The following is a 26,487-nucleotide window of genomic DNA, read 5'->3' as shown; positions in this document are numbered from 1 at the left end:
TGGCAGACAGAGTCTTAACCCCTGGGCTGCCGGGAAAGTCCCCGAGTCTGGGTTTCTAACCCAGCCCACGTTATAGAGCACTTCTGAATGTGGATGTATTGTTCTGATGGCCAAACTGTGACTGAGGTCTTTCTCATTGTCATCAAATGGCTACATACTCATCAGTCGGGAATTCTACAGGATTCTACTGTAAATGCAACATTGAAGGGAAAGTAAACACAATCCTAAAACCAAGTCGTTGATGAGGAAGGAGCGTGTGTAGCGATGCCCACAGCGAACTGAAGAAAGGGACAAGGGAGGTGGCGGAGGGGAGGAGAAACCAAGGTGGCAAAGGTCAAGGGTGAGAGAAGGGAAGACCGCAGAGGGTGGGAACGGCCTGTAGAGGTGAGTGCCGAACCCTCCCACGACTGTGACTGCTCAGAGCAGGAGAGGAAGCCTGGTCCATCAACCAGCTTGGAGTCTTTGGGCAAGACCCCTATTCACTTTACCAGCCCCTCAGCCTCCCTGCTGTCGAAGAGGTCTGAGAGCGATCCCTTTCCTAGGACTGTGGGAGACAACACGACGGAGAGCATGAGAACGCCTGGGGATGTGAAAAGCAGGGAGAATGTGACCTGTGATCGTGTTGGTGGGCTTGATTTTACTCTCCGGCTATCTATTGTTTCAATTCTCTGCCGCAGTGAGGCTCCTGGGGCTCTCTCCCTGGGCCCTTGCAGAAACAGGAAACGAACACAAAACTTTTCAAAGTTTGCAAAACAGCATGGCCTGTAATGAATCTCTAGCAACTATCAGGGACAGATAGCCTAAAAAGGCCTTATTATGCATTTCCCACTCACGATAAAATGTCAATCTGCTCTATGTTTCATCTTCAAGGACAAAAACGCAATTGACGGCCAGCCCCGAGCGTGTTTAAAGGACTGCGATGTTCCTGGGAGTAATCACTTCGTCTTTCACCAGGATGAGTTCCGAGGAGGAGGCCTCATCACCCAGCTCAGGTAAGACAGCACGGAATATTTTCTGGATTCAACCAATTCTATTCAACACTGTCGCTCAACACAGTTCATTGATTGCTATAGATTGAACCAGTTGGGCTGAGAAATGTTTACATATTTCTAGGATTATTTTTGCAAGTAGTAGGGGTTTTGATGATGGTGTGGGGGTACGGGTGATGGTGTGGGTAATTAATGTCTCAGCTAGGAAAGATGTTTAAACTTGAACTCTTAAAAAAAGAGAAGAAGAATCAGCCTGCTAACTCAGGTTCGATCGCTGGGTCTAGAAGATCCCCTAAAGAAGGAAATGGCAACCTGCTCCAGTATTCTTGCCTGGGAAATCCCATGCATAGACAGAGGAGCTTATCCATGGGGTCATAAACAAACAAAAAACTTGAACTTCTTCTTTTTTTATTTTTATTTGCACTTATTTTATGCTGAATTTATTCCTGCACCATAAGGTTTTGCTTCCTCAGTTTCTTCTGGGGCATTGTTTTCTTCTGTCCAACCATCTGCCCTTTTTCAGTAAGGCTCACTGGCCAGTGGCTGGAGTTCATGGGGGTTAATCTGACTGTGAGCTCTGTAAACCCAGAGGCATACCCTGGGGCTTTGCTCACCTGAATGAGCTCAGCACCCAGTGAGAAGTGACATCAGATTAGTTCAGGATCACTCTCTGCGCGTTAAAGCATTTTCGGCAAACATGAAGCACTCTAGGGTCCACCAACCCTGTGCCAGCCCTCTTGGCCTGGGCGTTCGGCCACTGGGACGACGGAGGGGCGCATGTTGCTTCTGCAAAGTGACATCTTTCAGAGACTTGCCGGCTTTTCAGATACGCACACTTCGATGATCTGGGCAGTGAACATGAAGATTTGAGCCTCTGGATTTGCATGACTTTGTGGGTTTTCTGGGTTGAGTAGCAAACTGTTTTCCGAGATCATCTCAGGCTACTTAACAGAAAAGTTGGAACATATTCTTGCTTTCAGTACTGACAATGACTGTCAAGTGATATAGTCAGGAAAACAGACCGCAGGGCAGCCAGATGCTGGGCTGGACAAGGAAACGGCTGAGAGCAGCTTCTTGCTCTTGGTTGGTAGAACTGGAGAGACTTCGTAGGTAGGCTCCTGCCTCCCTGTGCCTGAAGGTATTTAAAGAGGGAGAAACCCTGTGCATCTCCTTGTGCTATCTATTGTATTCAAAGATTTGAAACAAAAAGTTGCTTTTGTATTAAAATAAACCAGCTCTGTAGTAGAAAGTGAAAAGTGAAAATCGTTCAGTTGTGTCCAACACTTTGTGACCCCCATAGACTCTACAGTCCATGGAATTCTCCAGGTCAGTATACCAGAGTGGGTAGCCTTTCCCTTCTCCAGGGGATCTTCTCAACCCAGGGATCGAACCCAAGGCTAGCCTGAGGGACTGCTCTTTGTCACCTCCTCTCCTGGGCCCTTAATGACTTCTACAGACATGGAAGACCATGTCTTCTCTCTGCCCTCTGTGGTCTCCAGAGGGCACCTGGGAGCACTCTGCCTTGAAACGAGGAGCTCCGTGAGCAACTGAAGAACAAGGAAAGAATGAATGAGAAACTGGCATTCCTAATTTGTGGCTGAGCAGGCAGCTGATTAGATTTCTTTTTAGAAGTGAAAATCAAGGGAGAGTTTGGCCTGACCTGGAGGTATTTCCTGAAAGAAGATGAGAGGGAAGAAACTCAAAACCATCCCCTTTAGGCAAGTTTCCCGAAGCAACCACACACAAGTACAGAAGGAGGGTCTTCTGAACATCCTGACCCTAAAGAGGAAACCATATTGATTGCTGCCAGCCATTTGTCCTCATGTGCCAAGTCTAAGTCGACAGTGAATTGCTGACCAATTTAGTTCTGCCTGTTGTCTTTTTCATCAGTAACAGCAGACTCAATAATTACCCTCTTTGATTTTTCCAGAGGCATCAGCCCCTGAACTTCCGACAATAAGGAAGTATTAATTGAGAGTGAAAATAGAGTTGTTAAATAATAAAATGAAATAATTACAGTATGTGAAGGATATTGTGTCATAAGTACATCAGTCTGTTGCAATCAAATTATCAAAGAGGCTTCTAATTCCCAGAAGAGCTGAGCTGTGTCCCAAGGCCATATTAGGTGAACCTTTGTTGCTTCGGCATTATGTCTTGGTCTGGATGCTTCCCAGATTTTGCTGTGTCTGGGACTCTCTGAGGTCGTTGGCTATGTCCATGCTCTTTGTGGGAAGTGTTTAACAGAGCAGAATTTGGATCAGCAAGGCTCCTGAGTACCAATTCTGGTTGTGCCCAGATTTTCTCTATGACTTGAAGCCAAACAGGCAAACTTGTCTGCCTTTTGTTTTCCCGTTTGGCAAATGAGGAACACATTAATTCTCTGCCAAATGTATCAACACCTGCATACAAAGAAACTTTAGACCTGAGGGGTTATTAATAGTCTATCTGTTGTATTTCCGTCCATGGGGGCAGGGGGGCAGGTATATTTCAGTCCTGAGTCACCCGTGAGACTTGGCAGAGAATCCTGACACTTGCATCATAGATTTTATTTCTCTATCTGCTTCTGTGGCCTGGCTTAATTTTATCTGCTTTTTGGTCATCCTAAGCACTGCATAGATTAGTTCAGTGCAAGGATATGACCTCCTCAATCTTATTCCCACTCTTGGCAGATAATCCAACTCTGGTCTTCCTGAGAAGATAGAGGCTGATTTGGATGAATCGAACTTGCTCATTCTTCTCATTTTCACGTTGATGCATCTCCATCTCTGTGGTTGTCTCCCAGTTTCAGATAAAAATTGAGGAGTGGGTGTCGGGAGGGTCCTCTCTCTCTCCCCTCCAGAGCCAACTCTCTCCCCTGTCCCCTTGATCCCTCCGTTCAGCTGTTCCTATCTTACTATTCACTGCTTGCACTACCTACCTCTTAGGTCTCCTTTGCAACAGTTTTGAAACACATCCAAGTTGTATTCTATTTTAAAATCACCCAGCAACACGGTAGTGCCTTTCTTGACCTTGCTGTCTCCACTAGTCTCTTTATTGCCTTCCTTTTACAGTAAGATGCCTTCATTCCCCTCTCTCTTCCCCAGCTCTGTAGTCTAGCTTCTTTTCCCTGTTGAAACGGCATTTTCAGAGGTCATCTGGGTGCCCGTGTATGCCCGAAGAGGCTTTTGTTTTAGCCTCATTCTTATTTTCTCAAGGCATCCGTTTTCTCTCCCTCTGCTTTGTCTTCCAAACTTCCACTCTGATATACTTCAGTTTATATTTGTCCACCTGTCACCCAGTTAGATTTCCCAAACTTGCCCACTGCCCAGTATCATGGCCAAGGGTCTAAGCTCTGACATGAGCCCACTTGTGGTTGAATTCTAACTCTGCCACTAATTAACCATTCGACCTTGAGCAAGGTCATCTCTGTGCTTCAATTTCCCCATTATGAAAATGAGAATCATAATTAAGAGTACTAACCTAAGAATCAAACAAGATGGTCTATGCACTATCTACCCCAGTGTTTGGCACTCAGAAATATTCAATAAACATTACCTATTAGCATAACCAGAAGCTCCTGGAACTTTTAAAAAATAGAACTTTTTCCTTTTTCCCACACGTTGCCCAAGTTACCCAACACACACTCAGACAGTAAATAATTATCAACAAATAGATGTATGCACTTGGGTGGAGAGTCCAGGGAAGAAAGAATGATGGAAGGGAGGTTCTTAAATTGCACAAGGACTTTTTATACACAGGCTTTTTTGCTTGACTTGGTTTTCCCAATAAATCATTTACATTATTGAGAGTTCAAATCAGTCCTTTCAGGACCTGTTTGCTGGGCAGGAAGCGACATCAACGGTCAACGCTCTGGCTGGTGGTGCAGTAATCAGTCACAATGAAGCCTCCGCTTGGCCGGGAACACCGTGTCCCGTCCTGAGATTCAAAACTATTCCAACTGGATTAGGGAGGGAAGCGCCGCAGCGCCTGCCGTTCGCAGGGGCTCCCTGGAACCGGTCCACTGAGCGATGCCGCCATCTAGCGTCCGCCCCCGGGATCGCGGCTGGGCAGGGCCCTCTCATTCCGCGCAGGCGAAGGAGCCTCAGAATTGCAGTCCTTTCTTTAGAAACTGTGGGTGGGACTCGGAGTGAGGGGCGAATAAGGGGCAAACACGGCACAGAGAGGTGGGAAAACACCTCATCCCGGTCTGGGGAAGGAAAGGATACAAGGGGGCTTGTGTCCACCTAGGACAGGGCTGTGGTTATCAGAGGTCGGCCCCCTTCCCCACTTCAAGCCCATCTAAACTTTGATTTGTGTTGTTTTCCCTCATCTGAGACTTTCCAGCACTCTGCGCTGACCCGTTATCCTGAACAGACCCTGCTTCTCGTTTCCTTTCTTCTATGTTAGGAATTCAGGGCTGGGAAAATTGAGCCGAGTCATCCCATCTGGCGGCTACCCCGGGAACAGCAGCTCTGCGCGGTGACCCGGGCTCCGGCCGCACCTGCCGCATCGCCACGTGACCGCAGGTAAGGGCCGGCTCCCGGCTGGGGCCACGGGGCTGCGGCTGGAGGAGGCCACGGTCCACTTGCATCCCCAGACCTTTCTGGAATGTCACTTGGGTCACCGCATCAGAGAGTTGATATTCCCTTTGTAAAACTGTAGTAGGCGATTTGATGAAGACTTTTTTCTTTTCTTTCACAAACTATGCTAATCTATCTATGACCAATAGATTTTGATTATTATATTAAGATCATTGTATTAAGAGCTTTAGATGAGGGTGGGGCCGAAAAGATACCGATGCTTCAAACTCAAGTGTCTCTGTGGTGTGTCCTTACCTGGCCAGCACTCAGGAGATCGTCTAGGAGCTGGATACAGGCTTAGAACACAGTCATGGGAAGTATAGTTTTGGCGTCTGAAACTCCTCTCTGCTAGTAGCTATTTTACTTTGAGTTGTTTATGGCCTAACCAGCTGGCTCAGTGGTAAAGAATCTGTCTGCCATGCAGGAGATGCGGGAGACCGGGTTCCATCCCTGGGTGGGGAAGATCTTCTGGAGGAGGAAATAGCAACCCACTCCAGTATCCTTTCCTGGAGAATCCCATTAACATAATAATCCCTGGTGGGCTACAGTCCATAGGGTCGCAGAGTCCGACAGGACTGAAGTGACTAAGCCTGCACACATAGACATGGGTTGTTTATATTACTCTAAACTTCAGTTTCTCCTCTAAAGTGGGCATAAGTAAACCCATCTGTCAAAATTATTGTAAAGGTTAAATGAAATAAAACAAAGACTTCTTATTTGAGAGATTGGGAATGGATTTTAGAGAGCTTATGGTTGAAGGAGTGAATTACTGATATAAAACATGATATTGATATAAAACATGACATCAAATATTTTACCTTAAAAGGTAGAATTTCCCAGTTTTTAATGTGGGGCCATGGCCTTTTCTTTGAACGTAGAATCCTCCAGGGGGTGTTTTTTGAGCTTTTTTGCATAAGCCACATGCATAACACTGCATCTGTGAGGTCTAGGTTGGGTTTCTTTCAATGTAGTGAGAAATTAAAGACATCTGGGAAGACTCAGGTAAAATAACTTTCTGTACGAACATTCCAATTCCAGTAAATCATTACAGATTATTAACACTGTTTTCAAACTTCTGTCCACCCACACAAATCTTAATTGGACAGCATTTTTTTTTAGCCACTTCCCCATTGTTGAAACCTCCCAACATATTCAATTTTGTTTTCACAGAAACAACTCCCTTTCTCATATTTCATCAGTTTCTATAATAGTTAAAATTCACAGTTACAGTAACAAGTACAGCTGCTATAAACTGATTCTTGGTAAGCATATGAGGACTAATGCAGCAGAAGTTAAGTGAGTACTATGAGCCGCAAGCACTGGTGTGTATGTACCATTCGCAGAGGGCCTGCAGAATATGGTTAACCTGGCAAGTCGTTTCAGTAGAGGTCAGCTAAACAGCCTCTCCTGCAATGTATACAAAGTGCTAAATGTAGTGCCTAGCATACACAAGTGTCCAGTTGTGGTAGCTACTAATATTATTATTATCATTAATAACTTCAGTGTTGGAAGGATTGTTGCAAACCTACCAATTTCTTTCCCTCTCCCTCATTTAACAGATAAGAATTTTGGTCTTCATAATATAGCTTTTAGTTTTAATGAGTTAAAAGATTATTGATTATAAACCTAACATTTTGAGTCAGAAGGAATTAAATTTGCAGAGGCATTTGGGAGTCAGCCTAAAGGGCAAAACTCACCTAAGTCATGTCTGTTCAGAAAGACCAGGTAAGAACACAACGGGGCCATGAAGACAAGCTTCAGGGTCGCTGTGACGGTGAAACTGTCCCCATCGGGGGCAGGTCATCAGCACAGAGGGAAGGACTTTCCAGACGGGGAAGAATTCACTGGAGAAGGTGCACAGGGGTGAACAAAACTCCAAGCAGAGCCTGGCCTTAGGCTCAAGGCGTTCAGGTGTCCTCCAGACTGAGAGGACTCAGTCATGCTAGAAAAGGCGTCTGAGTCACCCAGTAGAAGAACCCAACTCTCGTAGTGAAGAATGGCTGTTTGGGGCCAGTGGGCTTATGAGTGGAATTATGAACACCTATGGAGAAGGAAATGGCAACCCACTCTGGTATTCTTGCCTGGGAAATCCCATGGACAGAGGGGCCTGGTGGGCTATGGTCCATGGGGTTCCAAAGAGTTAGACGTGACTTAGCAATTAAATCGGAGAAGGAAATGGCAACCCACACTCCAATATTTTTGCCTGGAGAATCCTGTGGACAGAGGAGCCTGGTGGACTGCTCTCCCTGGGGCCACACAGAGTTGGACACGACTGAAGCGATTTAGCATGCATGCATGCGTGGACACCTAAGTCTTCAAATCCACACACTCTGTTTCTTCATCGTTTGCTTATAACATTCCTCTTGGAGATTCTGTCTTGCAGCAGGTGGAGATGATCCTTTTGTTTGATTGGTTTGGGTTGAAAGGGCTTAATTTGCAGAGAGGAGGAGGGAGGCAGGCAGCAAGGCAGGTGGGTGAAAGGAGGCATTTGAGAGGCCACAAGCTCGGGAGACAAAACTCAGGTGAAGGGCTCAGCAGCCCCAAAGTAACTTTTACGTTTGTTGTATTTTTTAAAACAAACCTTTAAGAATAGTATCCAAGAGGTATGTCCAAATCACAGCCTGTACAGCTTGGCCTGATTTTAATTTTATTTTGAAAGAGAAATTCAATGTGCAGCCTTAAGTGAGTGGAGTTTGCCACTTCTGGAGTTGGTTAATTTCCTCCTGAATATCCCGGAGGTTCTTCTACGCCAGCTGTGTGGACCGTCACCAGGCATCCTGTAAACGCAATCAGGCCCTCCGCTCCCTGGGACTCTGATCCCGTAATTATGGAACAGGCCTGGCACTTCTAACAAGCACTCTGGGGCATTCCGACATAGGAGGCCCAGCCAATACGGTGAGAAATGCTTTGCTTTCCCCACCCCAAAGATGGAGATGAGCCCTGACACCTTGAGATTAAACAAAATCACAGTTTTTCTCTTCTGCTGGGGAGATGGGAGTTGGTGAGCTACTGTGGGGCCCTGTGTTTTTCTAAACACAACTGAATCCCCCAAGCAGGGTGCTCAACCTCACATACTTTGCTCAGCTTGAGAGCCTTCCATGGCCTTAAATTCTATTAGGTGTGCCTCTTAAGAAATGACAAGGCTGGGACTTCCCTGGTGGTCCAGTGGCTAAGAGTCTGCCTGCCAGTGAAGGGGAAATGGGTTCGATCCCTGGTCCGGGAGGATCCCACGTACCATGGGGCAACTAAGCCTGTGTGCCACAACTTTTGTGCTTGTGTACTGTGTTCTAAAGCCCAGAAGTCAAAACTGCTGAAGCCCATGCAGCCTAGGGCCCTCTGGCCGAAACTAGAGAGTAGGCTCTGCTCACGGCAACTGGAGAAAACCTGCCTGCAACAACAAAGACCCAGTGTAGCCAAAAATAAATAAATAGATAAATTTCTAAGAAAGAGGTGAGGCCTTTCCCTTCTGAGACCTGGGGAAGCGGCCTGGGTGGTGAAAGCCCTCAGCTGTGCTCTGCCAATCCTGCAAGAGAGGCCAGAGTGAAGACCAAGGAAGCAGGTTGGCTTTCCTTCCTTCGGGCATGATTTTCTTATGCCTCGGAACAGGGACACCAGCTGTTTATTACTGAGGCCTGTGCCCTCCTTGGGGAGTGACCATCAGCTCGAGGGAACTTTCTTCTTCTAAGCTCCACATACCCACGGCTCAGCGCCCGTCAGCTCCGATCCAAAGCATTCAGCCTGAGGAGTGGCAGGTTCCTTTGATACAAGAGGTTGTGTCCAGAAATTCCCCAGAAAGGAACAACCAAGCATGTTTTTTTTTTTTTTTTTTTTTTTTGCCTCAGTGCAAAATTTTAAATCCCTTCATTCTGGAAGGGGATGACGTAGTAATACTGTGGTTTCTTTCTTTTTTTTTTTTTTTAAAGGCCCTGGATCTCAAAGTGTGGCGGTGCCTAGACTGGGACCATCCCAGCATCACTTGAGAGCTGGTTACAAATGCAGATTGATGGGTCCTGCTTCTGGTGTACGGAATCAGAAACCCTGGGGACGGGCTCTGGGAATCTGTGTTTTAACAGGTCCTCCAGGTGATTCCGATGTGCACTTAGGTGTGAGAACCACTGGCTCAGTGTGAAGTGTATGGGAACACCTTTATTCAAGAAACAAAAACCATCTTGCTAGGGGACTTCCCTGGTGGTCCAGTGGTTAAGACTCCACTCTTCCAATGCAGCCGGTGTGGGTTTGATCCCTGGTCAGGGAACTAAGATCCCACATGCCATGTTGCCGTAAAAAAGAAAAAAATCTTGCTAGTTAGTGGGAGTGCAGTGTTCAGGGGTGGGGAGGTGGGTGGGGGTTTGGGGTCCCTCATTGCAGTGGTGAGGGGAGGTGTGCTGTCTAGGGATGAAGGAGCAATAGAGACAGGGGTTACAGGGTGAAGAGGTGTCTTCATGGGTCTCCTGAGTGTTTTCTGACTAAGAGAGCATTACTGAAACCAGCTTGGGTTGGGGTAGGGGGGCAAAGATGATGGAGAAACCAAATCCCCATGTACCTTCAGGTCACAGAGTCAAATGTTCCGAAGCACAGCTGTCTAACAGGACTGGGTTCTAAGCAGTCACCTGCATTAAATAAATTCAGAACTCTAGCAAAATTAGCAGGGCCAACTTGTCCTGGCTTGCCCAGGACTTTTTGGCTCTTAGCTCTGAAAGTCCCATGTCCCAGGAAACCCATCAGGGCCAAGCCCCAATGTGATTTTTTTGCATACCACCAATCTATTCTCCAGTTCCTGGGTGGGTACTGACTGGGTGCCCCACAATTCATTTCCATTTAGTTCAGTCAACTCAGACACTATCTACTTGGAGATAGCATCAGATCCCACAGGTTAAGGGCTCAGTCCCCATACTTTAGAGGCCAATCCCAAGTCCAGGTTGTCACCAGTGCTTGTGACCAGCCAGCTGTAGACTGAGGGTTCCCATAGCCCACCCCTTGGGTTTGATTAATTTGCTAGAGCGCTCATAAAACTCAGAGGAACATTTTACTTCCTGAATCACGGGTTTATTATAAAAGGATATAACTAAGAAACAGCCAGATGGAAGAGATGCACAGGGCAAGACGTGGAGAAAGGGCAAGGAGCTCCCTGCCTCTCCAAGTACACAGCCCTCCCTAAAGCTCCATGTGGTCCCCAGTCTGGAAGCTCTCCATCCTTTTGGGGTTTTGTGGCGGCCTCTTTACCCAGGCACGGTTGATCAAATCATTCACCACTGGTTACTGAACTCAATCTCTAGCCCTTCTCTCCTCCCAGGAGAAGAGGCGGTGAGACTGAAAGTTCCAGCCCTCTGATCACTGGATTTGTTCCCCTGACAACCAGCCCCCACCTTTAGATGACTTAGGGCCACCTCATTAGCATGAGAGAAGATGCTTTTATGGTTCTAATCACTTAGGGAATTCCAAGGGTTTTAGGACCTCTGTGCCAGGAATGGGGCCAAGACCAAATATATGTTTTTTCTTATAAATCATAATATCACCAGGGCAAAACAAGATGATTGGTCACTAGTCTATTCAGTAACTGCATATTGGAATTACTTGGTGAGCTTTTTAAAAATACTCATTCCCAGGCCCACCTCCAGAGATGATGGTAAACTTGATCTGGGGTGTAGCTGCTGCTGCTGCTGCTAAGTCGCTTCAGTCGTGTCCGACTCTCTGCGACCCCATAGATGGCAGCCCACCAGGCTCCCCCGTCCCTGGGATTCTCCAGGCAAGAACACTGGAGTGGGTTGCCATTTCCTTCTCCAGTGCATTAAAGTGAAAAGTGAAAGTGAAGTCGCTCAGTCGTGTCTGACTCTTAGCGACCCCACGGACTGCAGCCCACCAGGCTCCTCCGTCCATGGGATTTTCCAGGCAAGAGCACTGGAGTGGGGTGCCATTGCCTTCTCCACTGGGTGTAGACAGGGCATTAAATGTTTCAAAGTTCCTTAGGTGATTCCAACATGAGCAGGGTTGAGAACCACTCTAGCTACATGCCTGTCAATTCTACTAAAATTTTTTTTAAAAACCAAAACAAAGCTTAATGGTTTTGACGAAGCTGAACCCCAACTGCACACTATACACAAAAATTGACTCAAAATGGGTGAACAGTCTAAGAGTTAAAACCATAAAAATCTTAGAAAACATAGGGGTAAATATTTGTGACTGGATTTGGTAGTGAATTCTTAGATATATCACTTGAAAGCCTGAACAACAATGACAACAACAAAAATAGATAGATTTTGTTAAAACTAAAAACTATTGTGCATAAAAACATTATCAAGAAAATAAAAAAGACAAAGTACTGAGTGGGAAAAGTATTTGTGAATCAAATATCCAATAAGGGTCTTCGCTGCACTAAGTCGCATCAGTCGAGTGTGACTCTGTGACCCCATGGACTGTACCCACCAGGCTTCTCTGTCCATGGGATTCTCCAAGCAAGAATACTGGAGGGGGTTGCCATGCCCTCCACTAGAGGATCTTCCCAACCCAGTGATCGAACCCAGGTTTCTTAGGTCTCCTAGTTTGGCAGGCAGGTTCTTTACCACTACACCACCTGGGGAGCCCTTGGTAAGGGTCTAGTATCCAGAGTGTGGGACTTCCCTGGTGGCTCAGATGGTAAAGAATCCACCTGCAATGTGGGAGACCCAGGTTCAATCCCTGGGTTGCAAAGATCCAAGGAGGACATGGCAACTCACTCCAGTTTTCTTGTCTGGAGAATCCCCATGGACAGAGGGCCTGGCAGGTTACAGTCCCTGGGGTCACAAAGAGTCAGACACCATTGAGCCACTAGGCACACGCATGCACTCATCCAGAATATGTAAAGAGCTCTACAACTAAAGAACAAAAAGGTAGACCAACTCAATTAAAAAATAGGCAAAGGATTTTAATAGACATTTCTCTGATAAAGGTATGCAAACTACAGACAAACATACTAAAAGATACCAGTAGTCATTTAAAAAGTGCTAATCAAACCCAGAAGGGCAACCCACTTCACACCCACTAGGATGAATGTAATAATAATTTTTAAAAACTGGAAACTAAGCTTTTGGTGATGTGGGAAGATTGGAACTCTTGCACATTATAGCCACTGTGGAAAACAGTTTGGCAGTTCTTCCAAAAGTTAAACATAGACTCACCATGGTGATGGTTTAGTCGCTAAGTCATGTCTAACTCTTGTGACCCCCATGGACTGTAGCCTGCCAGGCTCTTCTGTACATGGGATTCTCCAGGTAAGAATACTGGAGTGGGTTGCCATTTCCTTCTCTGGGGGATCTCCGCGACCCAGGAGTCAAACCCAAGTCTCCTACATTGCTGGTAGATTCTTTACCGACTGAGCTACGAGGGAAGCCCATATAGAATCACTCAGCAATGATTCAGCAATTCCAATGACTCAGCAATTCCACTCCTGGGTACATACGCAAAGAATTGAAAGCAAACGCTCAAACACTTGTACACCATTGCTCATAGAAGTGCTATTTGAAGTACCCAGGAGGTGAAAACAACCCAGTGTCCATCAAAAGATGAAATGTGGTCTTTCCATACCATGAAATATTACCTAGACATGAACAGGAATAAAGTACCAGTATGTGCGATAATGTGGATAAACCTCAAAAACATGCCAAGAGAAAGAAGCCAGACCCAAAAGGCCATAGTATTGTTTGATTCCATTTATATTAAATATCCAAAATTAGGTAAATTCGTAGAGACAGAAATCCAATTAATGGTTGCCAGGACTGGGCGGGGAGGGTAGAATGGTGATTTCTTAATGGGTATGGGATTTTCTTTGATGAAAACGTTTTAGGACCTGATAAAGTTGGTGGTTGCACAACGTTATTAAAATAGTTAATTGTATGTTACATGGATTTCATCTAAAAAGAAATCAGTGGTTCACTCATATACGAATTAAAACTAAATTAAATTTAATTACATAATTAAACTAATCAAATTTAACTTAATATTACAATTAAAACTATAAACTCTCCAGTCAGTCCTTCACAGCTGGCCTTAAACTACTTCCTGATGCCTTATCTTTTACCACTTTCCTGTTTTAATTGTTATTATTACCTTTCCTATGAAACATACTACATGGAATCCCACTGGAATCTCGATGCGTACAGTATGCTTCAGCCTTTCCTTTAAAGCTCTCTTGCATGCAGTGGGACGTCTCTACCAGCACTTCTAGCACATAGCCTTTTCTTATCTCCTGTAGCTTTCAACTTTGCATATTTGCTCTCAAAGCATGGTACTCGGGATTGGCAGCCTTGATGTTACCTGGGAGCTTATAAGAAAGGTAGGAAACCCCACCCCAGACCCACTGAGTCTGAATCCGCATTTTAACAAGTTCCTCTGATAACTCACGTCTGATAACTCACGTCTGAGAAGCACTGGTTTACACCAGTGGGTCTCAAATCAGGCTGCAGATCAGAATCACTTTGCAAGCTGTCTTTATTTATAATGTATTGGCTTGGTCAAAAAGTTCGTTTGGGTTTTTGGCCAACCCGATATATTTTAAATAATATACACACGTGGTAAAATTGCAAGCTGTATAGAAACAAAGAAGAACAAAGAGCTTGGCTTAGCACCTGGTTCTTCAAGGAATAAGCCCTAACCCACTGCAGGCTTTGACCGAGGGTGCACTCCCAGAGGTGGGATGTCATTGTGGTTTTGATCTGTATTTCCCTGATGATTTGTGATGCTGGTGTTGCTCTTTATCTTCTGATGTGACTGGTCCATCTCCTTGGTGACAGCTTCCCCAGGACAAACCTCAAGGATGCTTCTTCATAGAAGAAGCACCTGGCACTGGGCTTTGAGTGTCTGTGGCTCATATGATGATTTGTTCTTTTTTTAGTTCCATGGACCAAACACCGGGAAGAATGCTGGGCCAGCCCCTTTCCAGCCCCACCACCCAGCCCAAGAAGAAAAGCACGTCAGTGATGTCTTTCTTTTCCAAGGTCTGAGACAAATTATTATGAACAAATGGCCTGTCTCAGCAGCCACTTTGCGATACGTGTGCTTGCGGGTTCTTTCCATTCCTTCTACTGAGGTGCCTCTTCTGAAAAAAGTTTGATGGCAGCTCTTAACACGAATGAATTGTTTATAGGATAACAAGAAGATGAGTTGGGAAGAATTTAGCTTGCTGTGAACTTAATGATAATAATATAGAATGAACTGCAGTGAATATTCAGAAATACTGATGAGCCTTGGTAATCACACAAACACCAAATAGGGCTGTGGGTCTCGTCTCTAGCCCCATCCCACACCCTCTACTAAGGATAATTAGGATCTTGTCTGGATCTTGCCTGAATCTTGCATTATCTTGGTTCTGACTCCAACACATTGCTGTTTATGTGGTGCCCAGAACAACATGCCCTTCTTGGTATCAGGGCTCAAATCTCTGATATCCCATCTCTTGCCCTACAGTTAGAGTTTAGACCTTGAAGTCCAGATTTCTGCATCAGCCACATAGTGCTTCCCAATATGCATTATTTATGCATTTCTTTTCCTAATCTTCATTGCTCAGATGCTCGCATTCTGGGGTAGGACATCTTTCAGGTGCCCTGAAATGCTTATCGATGTGCTTTGCTAATTGTGTCAAAGGCTCTTGAGAGGTTGAGTGAAATGAGCACTGAGAATTGACCCTGGGATTTAGTCCTACTGGGGACAGAGAGTGGGGGAAGGGGTATGGGTGCCATCAGCCTGATGGGTGAAGGTTCAAGAAAGAATGGAGAAGAGGACCTGGAGAAAGTGAGTGTAGACACGTTTTTCAAGGTTTAGCTACAAGGTGGAGCAGAAAAACAAGGAAGAGCTGTGGGAGGAAGAAGGTCAAGGAAACCCTTCTTTGGGACTTGGGGAACACAGCTTCCCCTGTCCTATTAAAGACATTGGGCTTCTCAGATCACATGAACACTCCTAAAGCCCCGTTGTCTCAGCTCTGTCACATCCACAGCTGCCCAGACACTCCTCTCCGTAATCCCCCCAAACCTACCTCAACATGAGCTCTGCATCATTTTTCTCCACTCCCTTTTCTCTTCCTCCATTCTTTCCTCCAATACATAGATTAAACAATGTATTCCCAGCAAAACCCAGGTGTCTTTAGGTGGAGAAAGAAGGAGTAAAATCAAGCAGCAAAACAGGTTTTTCTTATAGGGAGGGATCAGGGTTGGTGATGGGTAGGGTGTCACTCTGAACACTTCCAAATCAATGTGTTTTTGACCCACCACCTAGGTCTCTTGGAATCTGAGGCTTCAGAAGCAGGAACCTCTGAAGAATGTGTTTTTCATCTTGGCAGAGACAGCCCGGGACCCCAGTGTTAAAAAGCGTCATATGGTGATGAGAGGCCTGGGAACCATGGCCTGTGAGACCCCGGACAAGGTAGGAAGGGCAGGGGGCGCTCGGCCAGCCCTCGTGGCCTGGAGTCCCCAGGACTGGGGGTCCACTGCTGTGTAATGGATCTCCATGGCCTGGCATTCATATCTTGCCATTTTCTTGGGTCAGGAGTCCAGGTACAGTTCAGCTGAGTCCTCTGCCCAGGGGCCTGCAAGGCTGCCATCAAGGTGTGGGCCATATTGCATTCCTTTCTAAAGTTCAGGGTCATCTTCCAAGCTTTGGGAGCTGTTGGAAGAATTCATTTCTTTCCAGTTGTAGAACTAAGGTCCCTCTTTCCTTGCTGACTGGCCGTCCTCGGCTCCCAGAGGCCGCCCTCACACAGCATGGCAGCTTGGTTCTTCATGGTCAGCAGGAGAGTGTCTCCCCGTCCTGTCTGCCTTGGGATCTAAGGGAACCATGGAACGACATCCATCACCACCGTGACGTTTGAGAGGTCAGAAGCTCTCAGAGTCCCTGGCTCCTCCCACCCTCAAGGGCAGGAGACTGTCTAGAGGCTCATGTGACTCCGTTGGGGTCAGTTCAGGGTCATCATTCCTCAGTATCATCAGCCTTGGGATACAGAACCACAGGCAAGGTTAACACATGGCTGGACATCACCCTCTGGTGAATTTAATTTTTCTAAGAATTTATGTTTGTTTAGGAAAAGATGTTTTCCCCACTTCTTCCTTCAGCATCTGTCAACTTCAGTGCCATTTCGTCTCATCCCCTGTCAAAGTCCCTGATAGGCCATCTGTCCCTAGGTCACTCAGCCAACCACCCTCCGTTACGTGCCCTCCCCAGCCTCACCCACCCACAGGGCTAGGCTCCAGACTGCTCTTTCCATTCTTCCAAGGCTGAACTGGGCTCTTGGGTCAGATTATTGAAAGCATTTGTTATTTTGCTGAGAGTTATTGCATCCCATGCTGAAGAAAGCCACGACCTCTTAGTCCAAGCCCAGGTTATTGGATGATTAGAGGTGGAGTTGCTTTCCAAGCCATGCGGAGTGACTGCTGTGCTGCTAACGCTTTCCAAACCTTGCTAACAGGTGAGAAAGTATAAGAAGATTATCCTAGACCTGCTGGTGCACGGTCTGTATGACCCAGTGAGCTCTGAAGTCATCCATGAAAGCATGAAGACCCTGACCATCATCCTGGGCAAGATGCAGGGGAAAGCCTTGGGCTCCTTCTTCATAGACATCACCCTCCAGACCCGGACTCTGCTCGATGATGTAAGTGAGACGACGCGGGAAGATTCCAGGTTCTTAAAGTCACACATGTGAGCCCCCGCTGATACGTTGCTCAGGAAACAAGGCCTCTGCTATTCACTAGTTATTAAGAAATTGTGGCTCAGCTGGTAAAGAATCTGCCTGCCATGCGGGAGACCTGGGTTCGATCCCTGGGTTGGGAAGATCCCCTGGAGAAGGGAAAGGCTACTCACTCCTGTATTCTGGCCTGGAGAATTCCATGGACTATATAGTCCATGGGATTGCAAAGAGTCAGACATGACTGAGTGGCTTTCACTTTCAACTTTCTTGTTGAGAGACTGGTACTGTGCTGGGGGTTATGGAAGACATATAAAGATATGTAGGATTCCATCACCACCCCTCAAGGAGTGTTCGTCTTAATAGAACCGTGAGTGTATACACACTTAACGATGATGATGCCCACGTGTGTTCAATGGTTTCTTACAAATGTGATGATCAGAGTAGCTCCTGTTTAGTGAGCTCCTACTGTGTGCAGGCATGTTGCCAGGCAATGAGCATGGATCGTCTCATCTTCACGATAACCCGGTGAGGCAGGCGCTGTTACCTTCACTTTATAGAGGAAGAAACCAAGGCCCCGAAAGGTTAGATAACTTGCCCAGGGATCATGGAGCGAGTTAGTGGGTATGAAACTAGGCCCTCTGCTCAGGGCCTGCACTTTTTTTTTTCTGTTTTTTAAAAAAACTTTTTTTATTTGAATTCTGTTTTTATTGAGGTATAGTTGATTTACAATACTAGCTTCAGGCATACAGCATAGTGATTCAGTATTTTTACAGTTTATACTCCATTAAAAGTTGTTACAAGATAATGGTTGTAATTCTTAGTACAATATATCTTTGTTGCTTATCTATTTATTGTTTTAATTTTTAAAATTGATTTTTAATTGGAGGACACTTGCTTTACAATCAGGGCCTGCCCTCTTAACTGCTGGGTGACAAGGCAGGCTGAACAAAAAGTGCTTGGACACATGTTACACACACACACACACACACACACACACACACACAGAGGCAAGACCTGTAGAGCAGGGAACAGACCTTGCATTTACTCACAGAGCCTCTTGCATGAGTTATGCACAGCTGATTCCCCAGGAGTAACTCTGTGAGAGCCGGGTGACTGCACCCCACGGGAGGAAGAGAAACCCGTAAAGTCTGGGGCCTGAAGCTTATGAGTAGCTGCTGGGACATTTGCCTCCCCTCCTGCTCAGGGAGACAGAGAGGCCTGTGCTCTGGATGTGAACCAGGGCTCTCTGGGGTGGGGAGGGAGGTCTCCGCTCCACCTCCCTGGAATATTAAGCAGATATCTCCAGGGAGGTGTCTCTAAGTCTCTCTGGAGGTGTCATCTTAATCGCCAGGGCTTGTTTGCCATGCGATCTTGAGGGGTGGGGGGGTGGGGCACAGCATAAGCCTTTGTTCTAGAATTCCAGGCATGAGAGTCCCTGGAAGGAGTGTTCAGCCTTAGGGAAGAAGGGAGGGATATTTTAAATAGGACCGGGGATCGGGGCACCAATCCTAATTTATCAAGTCTCGGGAATGTCATTGAGCACACGTGAGCGTCAGCGTCCTCAGTGTATGTATATGCAGGGCCCCATTACAGCCAACCCTCCTGGGTGGGGCGGACGGGGGTGATGGAATCCTCTGTGTGTGTACGCGGCGGGCAAAGATGGGTCTTGAAAGAGGGAGGATTCTTTGTGCACATCAGCAACCGAGGTTCCGGCAAACTGGATTTCCTCCAGAGGAGAGGAGCGGTTAGGAGTTAAGGTCGTGAGTGCGGGGGGCGCAGGAAGAGTAACTGGGGAGGATAAGCGAGGACTTCGAGGAGGAGGAGCCGGGGAGGACGAGGACTTCGAGGGCCTCAGGGGAAACTCCTCAGTCCCCTTTCCAAGCGCATTTGCTTCGGGGGTACTGCTGCAGACCCTCCCGTGGGAGTGTTGTGTAATACATAAAATAAACGCTTAAGGACACTGAATCTGAGAGGTGAAAAATGGAATTCCAAAAAGTTTCTGGCCCCACGTTTCTTGGTTAAGTGAGTATGAGCTCTTTTTATCAGCTCCATCTTGTGACTGAGGAAACTGAGGCTGAGGGGGTCAAGGAACTTACCCCAGGTCTGGCTTTAAGGAGTAAAGAGGTAACCCATTTTCCCATGCAATCATTTTTTAAAGCCTGGTAGACTGTGAGTTTTGATCAGAGAGCCCTTGTCGTGGTGAAACCTGGGGATACTCATGGGGAGCTCTGACAGTTCGTAACTCTGTCAGAGCATCCTTCCCTGCCTGCCTGTGGGGTGTCCCCGTCAGATGACTGTCAGACTCCTGGGGGAACAGACATCCCCTTACATCTCATAGCATTAGGGTAGTGCTTCAGGTAGAGTCAGGACTCAATGAGCACTAGCTGAATTGAATTAAACACACACACACTGGTAGAACAGTGGAGAAAGTACAACACTAAAGCAATTTCTGTATGTGTCACACGTGCTAAACATTGTTTCACAAGAGATCATTGGTGTCCAGTCTTGCTGAATGTCTGTGGCCCCCCAGTTCTAGGTGAGGAGGCCTGTCCCAGTCCGGTTCCCTCTGGTTGACCTGGAGCTGGTGAGGATCAGGAAACATTGATTTATTCCTTCACCATGAGTCAGGAGACTGGGTTACCACTCTGGTTCTCTGTTCCCTCATCCTGTGACTCTGGGCAAATCCCGATGTCTCCTCACCTGGGCAGGGAAAGGCCTGGACCAGACAGCTCCCTGGGGAGATGGAGAAAGGACTGAAGCTGCTGACCTGCAGTCAGGGACACACCAGGCAATCAGATCCAGAGCTGGAGAGCTGGCAGAATGTCAGGAAAGAAACAATGGCTTCTGCTGCATGTGGGAGAATTCAGACCAAAGTAAAGAGAGATGGCCTGGCAAAAATGCTGGGAGTATTAACAGGGAGTGGGTCATATGACACAGCACCCCCCCACCCCCCCAAAAAAACCTCATTTTGGGTTGACATGGAAAAGAGCTCCCAGAGAGATTGATGAAAAAACCAAGGTGCCTAACAGTGGAATGGTCCATGTCCATTTGTGTAAAAATGTGGGAAAGGCTATATAATAATGTATATTTTATTTTTTCCTTCTTAATTTTCCAGAGGGCTGCATACAAAATATATGACTTTGTGGGGAGGGAACTTTGGTGGCAGGTAGAGAAGTGTAGGAAGGAGACATACTTTTTTTCTTTTTTATAAATCGTTTTGGTTTATTTTGAATTAATCGAACCTGGGTCTCCTGCATTGCAGGCAGATTCTTTACCATCTGAGCCACCAGGGAACCCCATAATACTTGGTTATTTTGAATTTCAAACCCTGTAAACATCGTCAATCTCCAAAATGTTAAACAATGAAGAAAAATTCTGGGGACCTGGGAGTAGCCACAGGGATGCCCGCGTCTAACCCCGAGCCTGCTGGAGGAGCGCCTCAGCGCAGACTCAGGGGGTCTCCTCTCCATCCCCCAGCCCAGCCGGCTGAGTGCTGAGACGGGAGGTCAGGGCCCACGTGGAACGTGCAGGGAGTAGGGCCTCACTGTCCCGTGATGCAGCTCTTTGTGGTACTGACCGGGGCTTGTTGTTCTGTTCACGGGGGACCCGCAGGAGAATGACAGCCTGAGATACTCTGCCTTTGTCTTGTTTGGGCAACTGGCTGCCCTTGCTGGACGGAAGTGGAAGAGGTTCTTTACCCGTCAGGTGAAGCAGACTCAGGACTCCCTCCTGACCCACTTACAGGACAGGAATCCCCAGGTGGCCACGGTAAGTCTGAGCCTCTCCGGGCAACCGCCTGGAACTGCAGCACCATTTGCGGAGGTAGCGGGGAGGCAGCCCTGCTGAGTCGGGATGCCAGGTCCGTCGTGGACGCTCAGAGGAGCATCCGTGTGAGTCCTGGAGAAAGTGCCTCTCTGATGGCTGATTGATTCCTCTCTGAGCAGGGGTGTTCTTCTCCATCTGGTCCTGTCCTGCCTGCCTGGTCCCGGCCCCTGTAAATGCCAGATACAGTCAGGTTGATGGAGAGGGGGCAGGGAGGTGCTGGCTGACTCTCTGGGGCAGCAGCTCCTCTCAGAGGAGATTCGGTCACTCCCAGCTAGCTTTTGTCATCGCACCTGGTTCAGATTTGGCTTCTTAGCTTCCTATGAAAAGTGAGAAGTGTGTTAATGGCTCAGTTGTGTGTGACTCTTTGTGACTCCATGGACTGTAGCCCACCAGGCTCCTCTATCCATGAGATTCTCCAGGCAAGAATACTGGAGTGGGTTGCCATTCCCTTCTCCAGGGGATCTCCCTGACCCAGGGATTGAACCCGAGTCTCCTGCATTGCAGGCTGATTCTTTACTGTCTGAGCCACAAAACTTTTGTTTCATTCTTGGAGAAAATGTGTCCTAATGAGATTGGCTGGACCTCAGGGCTGCTTTAGAGCAGGTGAGAGTTTCAAAACCATCAGGAGCAAGTGAAAGTGAAAGTCGCTCAGTCGTGTCTGACTCTTTGTCGGGCCCCATGGACTACAGAGTCCATGGAATTCTCCAGGCCAGAATACTGGAGTGGGTAGCCATTCCCTTCTCCAGGGGGTCTTCCAACCCAGGGATCGAGCCCAGGTCTTCCGCATTGCAGGTGGATTCTTTACCACCTGAGCTATCAGGGAAGCCCAGCAAAGGGTTCCACTAAATCACTGATCTTCTTTAAGGTGGTGCGTGAAGGAAGGAGAGGGAGAGAGAGAGATTGAGATCGAAATTGAATTTAGGAATCTAGGATGACTTTTTAAAATAGGTTTTTTTTTTACTTTTTATTTTGTGTTAGGGTATCACCGATTAACAATGTTGTGACAGTCTCAGGTGAATAGTGGAGGGACTCAGCCATACATACACATGTATCCATTCTCCCCCAAACTCCCCTCCCATCCAGGCTGCCCAGTAACATTGAGCAGAGTTCCATGAGCTGTACAGTAGGTTCTTGTTGGTTATCCATTTAAATAGAGCAGTCCACTACTTTTGATGAGACAGGAAGGGTTGTGGTAAACTCTAGCTTTGCCCTCCCCACCAGTCCGAAGTTATAGACATGGTCGTTGCATAAGCATAAATCCTCTCAAAGTTATGTGCCAACCTGGATGGGAAGAATTTGGGGGAGAATGCGTACATGTATACGAATGGCTGAGTCCCTACTCCATTCACCTGAAGCTATCACAACATTGTTCATCAGTTATACCCCAATACAAAATAAAAAGCTTAAAGTTTGAAAAATAAAATAAAAAACATAAGCATAAATCCTTTAAGATTCAAATCTTCAAACTTCCTGGAAGTGACTTTCACACACCCAGTGGTCCTCAGACCACAGGTTGGTGCATTCCTCCTCCTTGCTTTGGATTATAAAACTCTCATGTTTTTGACCATAACGTGGTAGTATTATTTCTCTCAGGCCTGCAAAACAACTTTTCGAGCCTGTTCTCCATATCTGAGACAAAGCAAGGACTACAGCTTCCAGAATGAGGAGGATCAAAGGAACCCGAAACTCTGCCGGCAGCTGGTGAGTGAGCGAGGGCAGGAGTCGTTCTTCCAATCCCTGCGCAGTCGGTGCCGCGTTAAGGTGGAAGGTGGTCGGCACGCCAGGGAGTCACCCCCATAAACAACTCAGGCCGAGAATGTTTCAACTGTAATTGACCCACAACGCAATGTAAATGGCAAAACGCCCAGAGGACTGTGCACAAAATACACGGGCAGTTCCTGTTTAGATCTCTGTGTGTGTATTAGGTCGCTTAAGTTGTGTTCGACCCCTTGTGACCCTATGGACTGTAGCCCGCCAGGCTCCTCTGTCCATGGGATCCTCCAGGCAAGAATACTGGAGTGGATTGCCATGCCCTCCTCCAGGGGATCTTCCTGACCCAGGAATGGAACCTGCGTTATGTTATGTCTCATACAGTAGCAGGCGGGTTCTTTACCGCTAGCACCACCTGTCTTAGATTTCTGGGTGAATGCAAGTGATTCCTCCTCCTCCTCTGAGAACCTGAAAGTTGTTTATCCTCAAGCTCAGCTTTTGATGACCATCAACTCATTCTAGAGTCGAGGAGGTTTGCCGGATCCTTCCCTCACGTGTCCCTTTGCCAATTTCTTTCAGAGCCACTACCATCCCGAGCTCCTGCAGTTCTTCTATGCAAATAAAATCCTGTAAACACAGAGCGGCAGGGAGGTGGGTCCAGTGAGCGCATGGCTGGGGGCTGATATTTCCCCTCTTTTAACCCTTTGGATGCTCTGTTGCCTCTGGTGATTGTGATAGAAAATGGAATGTTGGGAGAGCAATTGATGGCAAACTTAAGGCTGTGGAATTGTATAGTTGCATCAAAACTAAATTCTAAATAGCTTATGTCTCATTTTCTTCCACACAAGTTTGATGACAAGGTGCGTCCTTTCTTTAAAACATTTAAAGTATATGTGGATTCAGTGCTTTTTTCTCAGCATTTTTCTTCTTAAGGATATGTCTGTTGCCAACCTTTCTTTTTAATTTTTAAGGCTTAGGAGAATATTACCTGAAGTTTTTTTTTTTTTTTTTGCTATTGATCCTTTGCCATTTGTTATTAATACCTTTTTCTGGTGAGACCTATTCAAAGTTGGCCAAGGTACCAAGAAGTTAGCGTGGAGGGCAGTTTCTAGTTCATCGTCATCAACAGTCAGTATCTCCAAGATCATTCCAAACAATAGTTAATAAAGAGGAAAAAAATCAATGAAGCATGTGTTGAAAAACCTTGAGCTAATGGTAATATGTGGAATACCAATAATGAATAATGTGTATTGAGCATATTTATAGTTCACTGGGCACTCTCTAAGCACTTTGCAAGTATTATTTAATACTCACAACAAGCCATGAGAAAGGTACTATTAGCACCCTCGTTTTATAGGTGAGAAAACTAAAGTGAAAGTCACTCAGTCATGTCTGACTCTTTGCAACCCCGTGGACTATAGCCTGCCAGGCTCCTCTGTCCATGGACTTCTCCAGACCAGAATACTGGAGTGGGTAGCCATTCCCTTCCCTAGGAGATCTTCCCCACCGGGGGACCAAACCCAGGTCTCCTGCATTGCAGGTGGATTCTTTACCATCTGAGCGACCAAGGAAGCCCAAGAAAACTAAGGCACAGGGAAATTAACTTGCCCAAGATTTCCCAGTAATTAATCGAACTGGAATTCAAATCCTGACTATAGGAGCCTACATTCAGTCAGCACACTGCCTTGTTATGGAATAACTGATGGATGGTTAGAAATGTAGAAAAAATAAAATGTAGAAATGTAGAAAAATAAAACTAATTTAAAAAAACCACCGCTGCTGCTCTTCTGTTTGATTCAGTTAACTTTTGCTTTTATGTGTACTGATGATACATTTTTATTAATTATCTCTTGGCTACTGTGTCAGTTTTTTGGTGATCAATCCTATTTATAAGTGGGGTCACATTAGTCTTATAATGAGTTAAGTTTCACAGTCCCTTTTGTAAAAAATCTTATAAATTTATAAAAAGGAAAAAGTCTTATAAATCTTATAAAAAGGAAAATCTCACAGTCCCTCCCACCTTCCCTCCAGCCAAATGTCTTCTCAATCTTCTCCTGGAAATCCTGGTATTTGCTGCTGATCTTGGCGTTTGGGTCATACCTGGACCAACTATGTCCAGCCTTGAAAATGGAAAACACAAGAAGGTCACAGATGCTACAGAGGGATCGTGATGTCAGTCTGAGCACCAGGAGCTCAGTTTTCTGTCCTCTCTCTCCAAAGACAGGACCGCATAACGCAGACGAGAGGGTGAGACGTGTCCTGGGAGAGACAGGCTGTGGGAGGGGGCAGAAGGGACGGCTGGAGCCAGGCGTGAGTGGGCTTGCTTTCTTTCTGTCTTGACGCTTGGGTACTAGACAGCAGGGGCTCTAGGGAGTCATCCAGACGCGGGACTGAGCTGGTGAGATGATTCTGAGCCGAGCCCTCTTCCTTCTCAGATGGTGGCCTGTTCAAAACTAAGCTGCAAGGTTGGTTCAGAAGTACTGCGGTTCTAGTCAGTGATCAGTGACTGCGTGAGAAATGACCGCATTCAAACAGGTGGGGGTGGAGGCGGGCAGGCAGGGTCCACACCCGGAAGCACAAACATCTGTGCACTTACGGCCCCTTGGTTGATTAAAGTTGTGGAAGATGCTGTAGAATCACTTTAAGATTTGTGGTATATCATTACTTTGGTGTCCTCCAGGGGATCAGGCCTCCTGTCCTTGGGTGACTCTCTGCCCTCAAATCGGGGCTGGCTTCAGGACCTGCTTTAGCCAGTAGCACGTGCTGGCAGGGCCACGTGCCGGTTCTAGCTATGCTTTAAGAGCCCCAGCAGCTTCCTGGTTTGCAGTCTGGGTGAAGCCAGCTGCCGCATCAACAGCCAGACTACCAGGAAGGAAGAAGAATGGCTGAAGTCTCTGTTTTGGAAGGAAGACCAAGGTAACCACACGGAGATGGCACGTGGAGGAGAACTGAGGACCCCTATTATGGGGCTCCCCCTCTCAAGAACGTTGTCCTCTTGCTCTCTGGATAGGTCCTGCTTGGCCAGTCCCTGCTTCATTCACATGACTATACAGTCCTCTTAATTGTAAGGCTTAATTATTCCCTGGTAACTGATGAGGCCACCTGATGTCAGTTCCCCCCTATAAATGGTAGCCTCCTCCTTCCTGGAGTGGAGAAGGAGACTGCTGGCATGTGCCGCCTGCCCTCTGCCACACATGCTGGGTTGTTGCTCCAGGAGCCTTTGTGTAAGATCCCCTGTCTAAGAAACTGTAGATGTCCCATTGCCATCTCTGGGCTTTTTCTTTGCTGTCTCTGGCCTCAAGGCTGGGCAACTACAAAGCTCACAGGCCTTCAAGGTGCAGGCCACCCCAGCCCTTGGTGAGGTCTGAGACCCAGACATATGACACAAGTTGGCCATTCTAGCCAGACCCCAGTCAATCAAGCTACCCCAGCTAGTACCACATGGAAAAGCCCCACTTGTCTCCATCAAGACCATCCCAAATTGCAGAATTGTGAGTAAGGAATCAAGTGAGTGGGGTTTCCCAGGTGGTGCTAGTGCTGAAGAACCCATCTATCAATGCAGAGGTGTATGAGAGTTGAGTTTGGTCCCTGGGTTGGGAAGATCTCCTGGAGGAAGGCGTGGCAACCCACTCCAGCATTCTTGCCTGGAGAATCCAACGGACAGAGGAGCCTGGCGGGTTAGAGTCCATGGGGTCGCAAAGAGTCGGACACGACTGAATCAGTTTAGCACACAATCAGGTGAGTGTTGTTTTTTAGT

At 46.8% G+C, this 26,487-nt stretch overlaps 1 protein-coding gene across 5 annotated transcripts; it reads left to right on the top strand.

The window, feature by feature from the left end:
* The first annotated feature begins 884 nt into the window (after positions 1-884).
* MRO (maestro) lies at positions 885-24,475 on the top strand. Of its 5 annotated transcripts, none has more exons than XM_061131081.1 (7): positions 4,880-5,099; positions 5,376-5,494; positions 14,415-14,517; positions 15,791-15,937; positions 16,977-17,159; positions 20,808-20,963; positions 22,614-23,301. In XM_061131081.1, the coding sequence occupies exons 3-7, from the start codon at positions 14,419-14,421 to the stop codon at positions 22,818-22,820; spliced, it is 792 nt and encodes a 263-aa protein (XP_060987064.1). In that variant the 5' UTR covers positions 4,880-5,099; positions 5,376-5,494; positions 14,415-14,418; the 3' UTR covers positions 22,821-23,301. The 5 variants fall into 5 exon arrangements, with proteins under 5 accessions (XP_060987066.1, XP_060987064.1, XP_060987065.1 ...); XM_061131082.1 differs by having other exon boundaries at positions 4,880-5,152; XM_061131085.1 differs by lacking the exon at positions 4,880-5,099 and adding an exon at positions 23,310-24,475 and having other exon boundaries at positions 5,108-5,494; positions 22,614-22,721.
* The last annotated feature ends 2,012 nt before the right edge of the window (positions 24,476-26,487 follow it).

Source organism: Dama dama, chromosome 27 (assembly GCF_033118175.1).
Source record: "Dama dama isolate Ldn47 chromosome 27, ASM3311817v1, whole genome shotgun sequence".
In the NCBI taxonomy this organism is placed as follows: domain Eukaryota; kingdom Metazoa; phylum Chordata; class Mammalia; order Artiodactyla; family Cervidae; genus Dama; species Dama dama.
This window is presented reverse-complemented; position numbering and strand designations above follow the sequence as displayed.

Bases quoted from the DNA above. Each gene is read 5' to 3' on its own strand.
- MRO (XM_061131083.1), top strand. From the start codon at position 14,419: ATGGACCAAACACCGGGAAGAATGCTGGGCCAGCCCCTTTCCAGCCCC. The intron at 17,160-20,807 runs GTAAGTGAGACG...GGGGACCCGCAG, and splicing joins CCCGGACTCTGCTCGATGAT to GAGAATGACAGCCTGAGATA. The intron at 20,964-22,613 runs GTAAGTCTGAGC...TATTTCTCTCAG, and splicing joins GGAATCCCCAGGTGGCCACG to GCCTGCAAAACAACTTTTCG.